This window comes from Schistocerca gregaria, chromosome X, assembly GCF_023897955.1.
Source record: "Schistocerca gregaria isolate iqSchGreg1 chromosome X, iqSchGreg1.2, whole genome shotgun sequence".
Lineage (NCBI taxonomy): Eukaryota > Metazoa > Arthropoda > Insecta > Orthoptera > Acrididae > Schistocerca > Schistocerca gregaria.
Genome location: NC_064931.1, coordinates 477,155,506 through 477,170,348, shown reverse-complemented (window position 1 = coordinate 477,170,348; position 14,843 = coordinate 477,155,506). Strand labels below are relative to the sequence as shown.

At 37.4% G+C, this 14,843-nt stretch overlaps 1 protein-coding gene across 4 annotated transcripts in view; it reads left to right on the top strand.

The window, feature by feature from the left end:
* Window positions 1-11,784, top strand: part of LOC126297734 (epidermal growth factor receptor kinase substrate 8-like protein 2) — a 191,758-nt gene extending 179,974 nt beyond the window's left edge. For all 4 annotated transcript variants that reach the window (XM_049988881.1, XM_049988880.1, XM_049988879.1 and 1 more), the window contains 4 exons: window positions 8,356-8,524; window positions 8,615-8,750; window positions 9,073-9,265; window positions 10,956-11,784. In XM_049988881.1, the coding sequence (XP_049844838.1) occupies window positions 8,356-8,524; window positions 8,615-8,750; window positions 9,073-9,265; window positions 10,956-11,041 (584 nt within the window). In that variant the 3' untranslated portion in view covers window positions 11,042-11,784. The remainder of the gene's footprint in view (window positions 1-8,355; window positions 8,525-8,614; window positions 8,751-9,072; window positions 9,266-10,955) is intronic.
* The last annotated feature ends 3,059 nt before the right edge of the window (window positions 11,785-14,843 follow it).

Here is a 14,843-nt window from a genome sequence, read left to right as displayed (position 1 = left end):
TAGAACAGCAAAATCTATGGGCTTGGCTAGCACATGCATTTATGTTCAAGCATGCCTTTCTCATGGTGTTTTCATATCTTTATCCAGCCCCTCTAGTTGTCAGCATGCTCTCTTCCATATGGATAAAGGTCCCCATAAACCTACATTCTCTCTTGCTTCTGTTCACATGGTGACACTTTTGACATTGTGTACATAAATGTGTGAAGAAAATCAGTGAAAGCAGTATGTATTCCTCAGTATACTAACATAAGTTTAATCAGTGCCTTGTTTGCCAAGGTTTTTTAGTCCAAATTTTATTGAAACTGAGACAAAGTTTTCTCAAAATCAATGAATCCCAGACAAAGTGTTAATTCATACTCATTGCTTCATTCTGTGATTTCTTTTATAACTTGCAAGAGACCCATTGTGCTATATCCACTTGTAAAGGCAGCTTGTTCCTTTGGCTGATTAAAATCTATTTTTTTTCAATGTGATTGGTGGCTGTATAAGTGAATATTTTATACATCACAGAAGGAGAATGACAACAATGTCCAGTTTTGGGTAATTGTTTTCTTTAACAAACATTCTATAAATAATTTTGCAAGTTGTTTTTGTACACCTTTTCTTCCAGCTCATAATATTTTTATTAGAACACCATCATCTCTCAGCCTCTTCTTCATGCCTTGAATGTCTTTATACATCTTGTCTGGCATTATGTTAGCTCTCTCAATAATCTGTTATTATCTAAGTCTGTATCTTATTAATTTGTTAACATATGCAAACATGTAAAGAAATCTTGGACTGCTTGGACATTTTTCTATCTTTTGTTAATTATTGTGCTATTTTCCATCATAACTAAGGAAGTGTGATGTATACCAAAGTGAGTTTCAGTTTTGTTTTCGTTATACATTTTTTTTAAAGCACCTAGAAGGAATTACCCGAAAGGGATGGAAATCTGTATATATGATGTACATGTACAGACAAACAAAGGATTACAGTTTCAGAAAAATTCGATGATTTGTTTAATAGAAAGAGCTTCACAAATTGAGCAAGTCAGTAACATGTTGACCCACATATGGCCCTTATGCAAGCAGTTATTCAGCTTGGCATTGATTGATACAGTTGCTGGATGTTCTCCTGAGAGATATCGTGCCAAATTCTGCCAATTTGGCACATTACATCATCAAATCTTAAGCTGGTTGGCAGATGCTGTCCATAATGCTGTGAAAATTCTCAGTTGGGGAGAGACCCAGCATCCTTGCTGGGCAAGGTAGGGTTTGGAAAACATGAAGATAAGCAGCTGAATCTCTCATCGTGTACACACAGGCATTATCTTACTGAAATGTAAGCCCAGGATGACTCGCCATGAAGGGCAACAAAACAGAATGTAGAATGTTATTGATGTACCGGTATGCTGAAAGGATGGTGTGGATGACAACCAAAGGGGTCCTGCTATGAAATGAAATGGCGCCCCAGACCATCACTCCTGGTTTTCAGGCCATATGGTGGATGACTGTCAGGTTGGTATCCCATCATTGTCTGGGACATATCTTCGCTGGTTGTCAGGGCTCAGTTCAAAGCAGGACTCAACCCTGAAGACAATTCAACTGTAGTCAATGAAATTCTAGGCTGGATGTGCCCGACACCACAACAAACAGACTTGTTGGTGTACAGAGGTCAGTGGTAGTTGACCCAAGGGGCACCGTGAGCTCACACCCCTTTTTGCAGGGTGCCTTTTAAAAGTCCTTGTGGTCATTGAAGTATCAGTTGCATGGCAGACCAATGATAATGATGAATCCAGAACTCTGTGTGACTCTCTTATGATTGCTTGGTCCTCACATTCTGTTGTCTCTCTAGGGAAACTGTTTTCTTTTTGATGCTGTCTGCAGCCATATTTCACCCATTCTAGCCAATATCATCAAACAGTGGCATTGCTCCCATTCAGATGTAGCACAATTTGCTGATTACTCCACCTGTCATCTTTGAGCCCAACTGTGCCTCCTCCCTCAAATGCTGACACCTGTGTATATTGCGTACACGCCTGTCCATGAGGCACAGTTACTGTCCAACTGAGTACATGGAATGAAATTTGCATAGACTTTATGCCCTGGTATAGACATGTCCCCTGTTTACTATCCTTGCCAGCTGTGTGGTGAAATTGTGCACCAGCATCACAATTCATCCATCGACTGTCAACGCTTAGAATTTTGCATTATCTGTAGACACCTCTATGAATATCAATTTGTGACCACACACCCTTTTGAAAATGTTTGTGAACAGTTTTGGTCACTTCAGCATATTCTATTAAGTTCCAGTTATTGTTTGCTTAAAGCTCTCATCTTCCCTGTAATAGTTATTTTGCTCTTTTTGAGGGTTTCTTTTGTTTTGTTTTCTTCATACCTGCAGTATCTTTTGCTGTTTGCATAATTAACTTTGTCAAGTAGTTGCTCATTTGGACTACCTGTATATTCTACATTTTCTGAGAGTTATTTAATTTTACATAGTATACCTTGTCTATTTTTAGATAAATCCTGATTATCTATATTCCTTACTTCCTACTGCATGATTCTTCTTCTTTCCAATTCTTTTTATCTAGTTTTAGTCTGCAGCTTCTTTCCAATTCTTTTTATCTAGTTTTAGTCTGCAGCTTACAGGTGTGTGATAACTTGCAATTTGACTGTGGTTTAAGACTGTTGCATCATTTAATTTTTGGCCCCATTTTTGTTCTCTATTAGCCCATTTTATCACTGCCTTTTTTTTGGAATAATATGTTAATGACAATCATGTTCTCCTTCTTGGCAGATTCTGCCAATGTATTCTACTAATATAGGGCCCATGCCATTTTTGCTGATGTGCCCAAACCTTCCTATTGAGGAATTGTTCTTTAGTTCCTGTTTCCCATTATTGTTTTGTAATGGGATTTTCTGTTACTTATCAGCTTCTGTAACTCTTCACAAAGGTCTTCTACTTTGTGATGAGAATGTGAACATGTTGGGGAGCATAGATTTGGATGACTTCCATGGAATATCTTCTGCTTATTATTAAAGCAGCTTTTGCCATTTTGTCTAAGATCACTTCTTTCTATATCCATAATATTTATTCATATTTACAATAAAACTAACTCTTGAATTTCCTCCATACCTTTTCCTCTAAAGTTACCTTATTTTTTAATTCAATTAGAACTTTTTATCTGTCTTATGATACCCATTCTACATTGCACGTTATCTTATTTAACTCTGTAAAATCTTAGGAACATTGGTCCACTTTGGCTATTTCTATAGAACTTAAAAATTTACCAGATTTGGCTGCCAGTTTCTGCACTATGTGAAATCAGAGAAATTTATTTTTCAAGCTGATCTTTAAGGGAACTCTTCTAAAGATGAATCTGACCAAAGTGTTATGAGAGCCCAGAGTACCTCACATAAACATTTCTGTGTTTGTAGCATCCTGACATAGCATCCTATTCCTGGAGAGGATCTCCCTTCCATTACTGGTGTTAAGTGCACACATAAATTATAAACTTTCAGACCCACTGAGGTGTTTGTTCAGTAGCTGACATTTGAAAGTACTGCATTTTTAAAATAAAAAAATTAGAAAAGGTAGAAAACGGAATATACATGTGACGTGGAGAGAAAATTGATACCATAATTTAGGTATAAATAAGGAAAAAACTACCAAATTTTTAGGTTTCTGAAGGTAGGGATATTGTGGAAGGCAGAAGAAAGATGATAGTATGTGCAGGAAATGGAAGAATACTAGTAATTGCAGATTTGGTAAAGGAAGAAGGGGGGAAAAATAAGTTGGAAAGTAATTGCAGATGATAAGTAAGTTCGCTGTTACCAGGAACAAAAACATAGTTGAAGCATGAAAAAGGTGTTCGAAGACCATTACCAGTCACACCTTTTCATATTTTTGAACCAGTCGTGGTCTATTAACAGTCAATATGACTTTAAAAATATATCTGAAGTGCTTAGATAAAGTAAGTGTCATGTATACACTGAAGAGCTGAAGAAACTGGCACACTTGCTTAATATTGTGTAGGGGGCCCCCACGAGCACACAGAAGTGCCGCAACACAGCATGGCATGGACTCAACTAATGTCTGAAGTAGTGCTAGAGGGAAATGACACCATTAATCCTACAGGGCAGTCCATAAATCCATAAGAATACAAGGGGGTGGACATCTCTTCTGAACAGCATGTTGAAAGGCATCACAGATATGGTCAATAATGTGCATATCTGGGGAGTTTGGTAGACAGCGGAAGTGTTTAAACTCTGAAGATTGTTCCTGGAGCCATGCTGTAGCAATTCTGGACATGTGGGGTGTTGCATTGTCCTGTTGGAATTGCCCAAGTCCGTCGGAATGCACAACTGACATGAATGGATGCAGGTGATCAGACAGGATGCTTACGTACATGTAATCTGTCAGAGTCATATCTAGACATATCAGGGATCCCATATCACTGCAACTGCACATGCCCCCCACCATTACAGAGCCTCCACCAGATTGAACAGTCCCCTGCTGACATGCAGGAACCATGGATTCATGAGGTTGTCTCCATGCCTATACGTATTCATTTGCTCGACACAATTTCAAATGAGACTTTTCTGACCAGACAACATGTTTCCAGTCATCAACAGTCGAATATTGGTGTTGACAGGCCCAGGCATGGTGTAAAGCTTTGTGTTGTGCAGTCATCAAGGGTACACGAGTGGGCCTTTGGCTCTGAAAGACCATATCAATGATGTTTTATTGAGTGGTTCACACGTTGACACTCGTTGATGGCCCAGGATTAAAATCTGCAGCAATTTATGGAGGGGCTGCACTTCTGTCCCATTGAATGATTCTCTTCAGGATCTGCAGGATCTTTTTCCAGCCACAGTGATGTCAAAGATTTGATGTTTTACTGGATTCCTAATATTCACAGTACACTCGTGAAGTGGTTGTATGGGAAGTCCCCACTTCACCGCTGCTTTGGAGATGCGGTGTCCCATCGCTCGTGCACCGACTATAACACCATGTTCAAACTCAGTTAAATCTTGATGAGCTGGCATTGTAGCAGCAGTAACCGATCTAACAACTGTGCCAGACACTTGTCTTATATAGGAGTTATTGACCGCAGAGACATTTTCTCCCTGTTTACATATCTCTGTATTTGAATATGTGCTGTAGTGTATATTTAAAAAAATCCATTTCCTGTAATTTTGTGAATGGTGGTCATAGAAAAAAATGTAAAAGTTCGAGGTCTGATACCATAGAATTTTTATTCTAATTAATAAGTAAATCACATAACACTTCTTTCACCATTGGCAATGCTTTGTACTAGGGAAAAATTTCACATTAGGCCATGGTACAAGTTCCATGTTATACCCTAATGCTATTGCAATTGAGAGGCGAAGGCATACAATGTGCAATAGGGCCTTCAAGTTTAGGACACTTTTAGACAAATCACTTTACTACACAGGTTTAGAAGTAAAAAAGGGTGTGGACAGTTGGAAAAGGGGGAGGATTTAGGCAAGAGCTAAAAGAGGAGGTATGATGCATTTTATTTAGATCAAAACTGGGGAATAATTGTGTGTATCAAGATAATTTACCATCACTGTTGCAGAACATGGGTGTTCATTACAGGATATAAATGAGAAAAGTAACTTGAAAAGTACATGGAACCTCCTGTTCTACATGAAACTATGTTCTGTTGCCATTTCCTGACATGTGACAGAGACTGTCTGCTTGTGATAATTAATTTGTATGGGCCATTTCTGTGCTGGTCACATAAATGAGAGTGTACACTTATAATGACTCAGTTATACATGATATCAATAGTTTAAAATGGGAATCTCCAATTATTTATGTCTTTTATAGTAAGGGGGCTACCTGGATATGAAATTTCATAGCAATGTTAGAACAGGGAAGACAAGGTAAGAAAATCCAAAAATCTGACAAGCATATTTAAAAGGCTGTGTGCTAAATAAATCATTTCGTTGGGTAGAATATGAAGACCTGTAGGCAGGAAGTGCATCATTTTGTGCCATAGTTTAAGGGGCTTATAGTATTAACTTTAAGAAGTAAACACACACACACACACACACACACACACACACACACACATGTGCGCGCCTGTATGATAAGATCATGCTGGCGGACTAGGCACTTCAGCTCTGTGGCTTGACTGTGGTGAGTAGTTGTATGGGGTGGTGTGGTTAAGGAAAGATAGGAGACAGGGAGTGGGAGAGTAGGTTGCGGAAGGAGAAGTAGAAGGATAGGTGACTGGTGCATGGGATAGGAATGTTGCATCAGCAAGGCGTTAGATGAGCTCATGGTGCTCATGATGAGCTGGAAGAGTGGGTTGGGAGGGGAGATAGAACAGGTGGAGTAGAGACTGTGAATAAGGGCATGTGAGTGAAGTTAGGGTCTTGGCATGAGAGTGGAGAACTCTGAACCCAAGCTGTAAGTTAGGTAAAACAGTGTTAGAAGTTGAAACACTGATAATGTATCTGTACCTTGCTGTTGGAGAAGCTGTGAATTAAACATGTGGCACACAAAATTTGATCATTGGAAAATCTGATTAAGGAGATATTGTATAGTTGTAGGAGATGAAATGCATGCCATACATTGGTTTGGTCAGAGATGATGTTCAATTGCAGAGATAGTTAATTAACTCAAGAAAGAACCCAAAATAATCTATTGATGAGATTCTAATGACAATTTAACCATCATTTGATCCTAACCTATCTCAAGTCTGCTTTTTGCAATCCAGTCATCCATGGTGTCTCAAGTATCTTTTTCTTACAGCCCTAAATCCTGTAGTTGATTGTATGAGGATCATTACTAAAGTAGGTGGCATTCTGAAAAAAAAAAAAGAAACAAAAATTAACTTGAGAGACCATGGAGATAATATTTATTATTCACAAAATATGTTCTATTAATTATCTACATTATTGCCTCCATTGTTGAAATAATGATCATATTTTGTGACCAGATATTGTACAGCTTTCTCTCAGAAATTTGCTGTTAGTGATAATGCTCAGCTGGTCACAATTCCTGTTAACCCTTCATTGTCATGGAAGCACCATTTAGCAATGAACAATTTGAAATGTACAAAAGAGTGAAACATGTGTTCTTTCTTAGCGCTGTGTGAAAACTTTTCACCCATTCCTCCTTCAGTTTTGATGATTGGGAAATTTTCTCATGCCCTTAACTAACATTTGCACTCATCAGTGACCATAAGCCCTGTCTGAACTTGTGCTCCATTTTTAATCATTTTGTAACTGAATGCTTACTAAACCCTGTCTTCCTTTCTTCCCATCCTGTATTAATCATTTTAAATGTCTGGCCACTGAAAAAAAGCAAGGAATATGTAAAAAAATGAGACCAGACTTCCAAATAGCTAGAATTATCAGCTGACCTATTGTATGTCTAATGATGAAACAAACAAAGCTACTAAGAAAAAAAAAAGATAATCAATTGCAGTTTCTTCAAGAATTATCTTCAATTTAAGCAATGGTATATACTCATGCCACTCAGTGCACAAAAGACAAGTTTTGTTGGAACATGAAATGCAAATAATTTTGATATTTTGAGGGCTGTTCAGAAAGTAAGGTCCAATTGGTCGCGAAATGAAAACCACAGTGAAAATATTTTTTTTTTCAACAGTTAGCCATACCATCCAGCTACCTCTCCAGTCACTTCTTCGACCGTTACATTTGTCATGATGTTGTACAAACTTTCCAGTGTCCTTGTCACAGAAAGCAGCCACCTGTGCTTTCCGCCAATTCTCTACACTAGTCTGCCTTTCATTCTTTGAGCCAAATTTTGTATTCATAGCCAGCAGTTCATGTGAGCAGAGATGAACAATGGAGGGAGCAAATTGAGGACTGTATTGTGAGCAATCAAACACTTCCCATAGAAAATGCTGCAGGAGCATCTTCATTGCCCCTTGCAGAATGCAGCTGAAATTTGCCTTGCAGAAAGAAATGCATGACATTTATGTTATGTGGGCTGCATAGCTTCAGGCAAAATCTCATACCAGATCCACATACTGTGCAGGAGACACTGTTGTTTTAGGCATTTCTATGTGAACACTTTGCACTCTGAACTGAAAAGAGCAATGTGAAGCGATTGACAGGCTCGCTATAGGCACTGCCCAACACATCTGTGTGAAGTTCCATCAGATTTTCACAGTGGCTTCCATTTCGCGCCTAATTAGACCTTACTTTCCGAATACACCTCATGTACAACAAACAGGAAGATAAATACAGTTTTAGCATTAGTTCCTTTTTTCTGTTACTATTGTGAAAATATTATTACACTTAGTATTTTATCAAATGTAAAAAAAAAAAAACCATACACTACAAACTGAATTGGTTTGCATTACAGCTCCAAGTATGCAGGACATAATGCAAGAGGAGCTGAAGACAGTGTTGACATTATACCGAGGCAAAACAAGGAAGCTTGATATTGTGAAAACTCCTGAAGTTTACATTGATCAGAAATCTACACCTGATGAAGTGCAGCAGTGGCTGCAGGAAAAAGGCTTTAGTGAGAAGTAAGAGTGAAAATAGCTACGTGAAGTGACTACTGTTAAACTACATAAAATTACGAAATCCTTCTTAAAATGCAAAATTAATCATTTCAGGATCTGTAAGCAGCTTAAAGGTATGACAGGGAATGAACTGTTTGCACTTACTCGAACACAGCTTGAGACTTACTGTGGGAAGACTGAAGGTCATCGATTGGATTCCCAAATAACAATACAGAGAAATGTTTCTGGTGTATGTATATTTGATTTTTGCTGTTTATAAAGTCATGTTAAAATTATGAATGTCATTCCATTCTTTCTTACATTAAATATCAGTAAGACCTTTGTTTCTTAAATTAAGTTATTTGGTCGGGTGTACATCTTGTTATTACTGACGTTACTAATTATACAGTGCCATTCGGAGAGGTGGCGAAGAATGCCAGTCTTTTTCTTGCCGTTGGATATTTATTATTACTGTGTTGTAGTAATGATAACACCTGACACTTATTGTAGATAAGAAGTTGTTATCATTTATTGTATATTAGCAATCATATAGGTAATGTTTTGTTTTGCAGTATAAAACTGCTCGCTCATCAGAACTGAGTGCAATATTAGCAAGAGCAAGAAGAAAGGCTGAGCTTGCTACTGAGAGCCATGATACACTAGACAAGGGATATTCACCACCACCTCCTCCTACTAAGCACACAGAAAGTCAGAAACCATGGTCTGCAGAAGTTCAAAATGCAAATTTGTTCCCTGACAATGATGGTGAGTCTAAATTAACTAGCAGCATATAGCCCATTCAGAAAATGATGATGTCATTGACAGTGACTTCACCTTAGTTATTTCATACAGTACTGCTCATTAATTTCAATAAACCATGATTGTTATCTGATATTTCAAATAGGAGCACAAAAAACTTTATTTTTGGAGGAATAAAGTTATATTCAAACAGATAAATTATATTTTACTTTTATCAAAGTACATGGATTTAGTGAGTGCCTCATGAAATTGAGGCATGTGGTCAATAAGTTTTTATAGGTATTGCAAGTCTATATGATTCCATACATCCTTAATTATATTGCAGAGATGTTCTTTGCTTGGTATGTGAAGATTCTGGATACATCTGTCTACTTCATCTGAGACCATTTCAATAGGGTTACAATCAGGACTTTGGGAGGACCACTCCGTATCCTTCAGTATCTTCTGTTTTTTCTTTGATGCAATGTGCTTCTTACAAAACACTGGCCAATATTTTGGGTCATTATCTTCTTGTAATGTGAACCCTTTCCCTATTAAGTGCAGTCCACATGATATCATATGATAATGAAGTAGGCAATGGTAGTTCATTGATCCATACACTCTTCTATTTTCATAATGTCGCCAACTCTGTCTCCTGAAAAACATCCCCAAACTATAATTGAAACCTCACTGTGTTTAGCTGTAGGTAGAATACACTGCAGGGTCACCCTTTCTCCTTCATATCAATGAACAAATGTCCTCCTCCTAGCATCAAAAATCTCGAATTTTCATTCAGCTATGAATAACACTTTCTTTCATTCTTTGTATGTCTCATTACTATGTTTCATAGCCCATTGGAGTCTCTTCTTTTATTTGTGGGCTTCAGATGGGGTTTCCTTGCTGCCACGTGTCCTTTGAAACAGGCATCAGTCAGTCTCCTGTTTACTTTTGCAATAGATATGTTTTTCTTGTTCAGCTCAACCAGTTCTACATGAATTTTTGCTGTTGTTTTGAACTTTGTTTTCTTACTAGTAATTATGATTAATTTTTAATCACTTTTAGCTGTTTTATGAGGTCATCCTGGTCATGGTAGCTCCTTATTGGTACTTGTTGTCTTCTGGTGGTGAAGGGTGTATTGTATTCTCCCTGTATAAATGCCACATTGTTTCACAATTTGGGGCATTAAGAAACCTGCTTGTTTGGGTACCACAATTGCAGCACATTTGTTTATGGGTTTTTTCACTCTTGGAGCCATAATAAAGATGTGAACACTGTCAACTGTCACTAAGAAACTGAAGTGCATAACCATATAAATTGTACCATACCACTGCTTGAATTACACAGCAGACATCAAAACACTACTTGGAACAACAGGGCACCACGGAATGGTCATTCATTGTCTCACAGGTGACCAAACATACCAGTTCAGCTAACTATTTTGTATATACACATCACTCTTCTGAATAATACTGCATATAGATGAAAACAGTTACATGAAGCTGACATGATTACCAATGTTGTACTGTTGCTTTGCTTACTCAGCTGTAGCCATGGTTTTATATGATATCTACAGGGAATTTGATGTCAATTATTAGGTTTATTGGAATTAATGAACAGACATGTGCGTTTAGTGTTGTTAGTGTGTGGTGAGAAATTTTATTAAACAGTCTTGTTTCAGCTTAGCAGACATATAATTGAGTGTAATTACTTTTTTCAGATTCACAAGATAATGATACCACTTCTGACTCTCACTTCAGTAACATGCTGAAGCAGAGGCTACAAGAAATGAAACAGAAAAAATAGCAGAAGATTCAAAGCATAACATGAACACACATATTGAAAATAATGACATGCGTTTATGTGTCGTTAGTGGGAGTTATCTTTGTTTCTTTATTTTATTTAAAATGGTGTTTTCATAGCTACCAAAACAAAAATTTCAACACTTTGTTCTGCTCAACCAATGGTTTTATCAGCCCTTTTGAAATTATTATTATTTTTTTCTGCGTGCTTTTTCAAGTCTTTGTATAAATTTCAGAACAAACAATTTATTCCTGCTTCACTGTATATATAAATTCCTATTAGACATGCAGATGGCTTTATGTTCTTAGACATACAGATGATTTTATAATTATTCCCTTGTATATTTAATTATTAATTTTACAAAGTTGTAGCTCCAAGTTTCTGTATGTAAATATATAAAAAATCATTTTTCTGATGAAATACTGAAATACATTCTCTTCCCTTTTTTCTACTTAGTACATGTTTGAAAATGGTTTTAAATTTGTGATCATCAGTTATAGTTTTAAGCCCATAAAATGTATTTTCCTTTCATTTCAAATTATAAGATTTAATTTTTATGTCAGTTACAAAGAGAAAGGAATAAGAGTGTAAAAAGCACATACTTCCATAAGAGATAGTTTCATCTTTTTATTCTCTTGTTCTGTATCATGTTCTCTACATAGTAAAATGTTGTATCTTAAACTACCAAAGATTCTTGTTGCTGTTTTTTGAATATAATATAAATAAAAAAGTGCATTTTTACAGAATGGCCCACACTCCATTATAGTAATCAGTAGTACTTTAATAAGATTAAACAAGATGAACATTAATAAAACCAACAAACTGGAGGGACAGATTCCTGACTGGTAATGGAAGGAAAAAGTTCCTGTGAACATGTGTTCAGAAATGGACAGTGTGCATAAATCGACAACAAATCTTCCAGGAACACAATACAGAGCTGCATCACATTCATGTCACAACAGATGTTCGAAGTGGCTTCCACAGGATTGTAGGTAATAGGGATAGTAACAGTTGCCATGCAGGATGCACATTATCATATTTTGGCTTACTCCACAGTGTCGGGCCATTTGCCTGAGGACTGTACTAGTGTTTGCCTCAATATCCTGTAGAACCCAGTCCAACAAATCTGGTGTACATGCAGCCTGCCGCTTCTCTGCATGTTCGTCTGTCTGAAAGGATCCATGATCACACAAACACCCAAAAGGGACGTGAAATGTTATGTGATGTGGTTGATGTCTTTGAGAGTACTTGCTTTGGTGTAGCTGTGCTGCCTCTCAACTGTTTCCATCTGCATGGCCGTACAAAAACACTATCTCGGCTTGTTTCCAAAATGAATACCAGACCATTCTGCTGCCTACAGTATGCTATGTCAATCACACAGTGTGCTACACAGGAGAAACACATGGCATGTGGTCAAAGGAATGTTATTTACCGTGGCAATAATGCATTTACAAGCGCATGTTCATAGGACCCTTTTTCCTCCATTTCCAGTCTGTAATCCATCTCTGCAGTTTGTCAAGTTCATAAATGTTCATGCTGTTTATATCTATACAGTTGTTTTCTTAATGCTTATTACACTAATTTCAATTACAGGATCATAAAATCCTGTCAAAGCTGTCACCCAGATGTTAAGAGAATACAGAGGGTTCTTAGAACTTTGTGACATATACTTTGTATTCAGTAGATATTTGTATAAAGAAAAATAACAAATGTGTCAATATTTGAAAATAATATTGCATATTGGCTTCTGGATTAAATGATTTATTTGACATAGGGTGGTCCATCTGAAGTTTTGGATGAGATTATCTCGAAAACTATACAGCAGGTAAAAATAGTGGGTAAAAGAAGTTCGTAAGCTCAGAGGGGGACATCAAATGATATTACATCTGACCTCCAGCCCCCACCCCATTGTGTGGGGTGGGGGGCAACTTTTAAATCTTAAATAGAAATGCCCATTTTTTTATTGCAGATTTGGATTCTCCATAAAAAATGTAATCAAGTTTTGTGTGAAACAATTTTTTTAAAACCATTGACAGATGGTGCTGAAATTGAGAAAAAGTAAAATTGGGGAAGAACTCAGCTACCAAGAAAGACGTGTCAAATCAATAAAAAATGTGTACCAATTCTTTCGTTATGCCAAATTAAGCTACTTTTGTACAAAATGTACTGTATCCTACTATTAGCATTACCCAGGAACAATGACATGGGTGTAGTAGAATGATGTTCCCATGGGTTGCTCATTAGTGTGAGTCCCCTTGCCTCTCACACGTGAGGGTGCTTCTTTAGTGTGAGTCCCCTTGCCTCTCACATGTCGGGATGCTTCATTAGTGTGAGTCCCCTTTCCTCTCTCAATTTGAGGTGCTTAATTAATGAAATTAGCCATGAAGAAATTGTTAAAAATTATCCCCAACTGCTTCTATGCATAAAGTCAATCATCTGCGAAAGTTGCCCGCAGTTTTGAGCAGCACATTCTGTGGTATGGCTGCACATGCTCTTCGAATGCATTGCTACATATCATTTTGGGTTATGGGCTGTATTTCATAAACAGTATTTTTTAAATAACCCTGCAAGAAAAAATCGGGAGATGTTAGGTCATGTGAATGTGGAGGCCACTGTATTGGTTTGCTGCGCCCTATTCACTGACCTGGGTACTGTAAATTTAAAACATTCTACACATTTTTAGCATAATGGGGAGCTGCTCCACCCTGTTGGAACCACATTCGTTGCCTAGTTTCTAAATCAACATCTTCCATTAGCTCCAACAAATCATCGTGGTGAAGTTGTAAATAAGATTCCGCAGTAACATTTCGGTCAAAAAAATATGGTCGTATCAAGTAACCATTTAAATTCCACACCAGACCATTAACGACCATTTTTGTTGATTGTCAAGGGTCTGTGCCAGTGTGGATTGACAGGGGACTAATAATGACAATCATGACGATTTAATTCGTCACAGTTTTTGAAAGTGGCTTCATCGGTGAACATAACATATCTAAAAAAAAAAATTATTGTCACCTCTTATCATTTCCAAGGCCCATTGGCAGAAATGCATGTGTATTTGCATATATTTCAGTGTTGCCTGTGTCAGTGTGATATGATATGCATGATATTTATGTGCCTTCAAAATCCTCAAAACAGTTGATTTAGGTATTCCAATTTGTCTCTGAATTGCATGGCTACTCACTTCTGGATCCAGTTGAACACAGGTGAGAACGGTAAAGGTATGGGCATCATTTTCATTGTATATGCGATGACGAGGTGGACGGTGCATGTATCCATTTTGAGCTCATTGAGTGCAATTTCGAATAATGTTTTTACTTGGATGTCATCTGTTTGGGAAACAATCTGTATACAACTGCGCAGCTGCAACGTAATTGTTATGGCATTCACCTAAAATTAACATCATATCAACAATCTCAGTAGGAGGATAGTGAGCCATGTTTCACTAAAGAATAATTTACTTTAGTCAGTTGATGTTTATGGTTCACAATCTGAAAGTGAAGTGACATCTGATAACATTGCACTGACCTTTATACTGAGCCATAGTTTGCAGTTTGGCCATGGTAGCGCCATAGTCAGGTGAGTAACGCAATTGTGAAGAGTTCCCTAATGAGATTTTAATACCATTCTGCCTCCCTCCATCAAAAACTGTGGCGGGTAGGATACAGACAGGAGACAGAAGTATAACTATGAGGACAGGTCATCATTTGAGCTTTCAAATCAGCACACACTCCACTGCAGAGTGAAAATTCATTCTGACAACCATAAATACATTTTGCCTAGAGCAGCAGATGTAGACATGTAT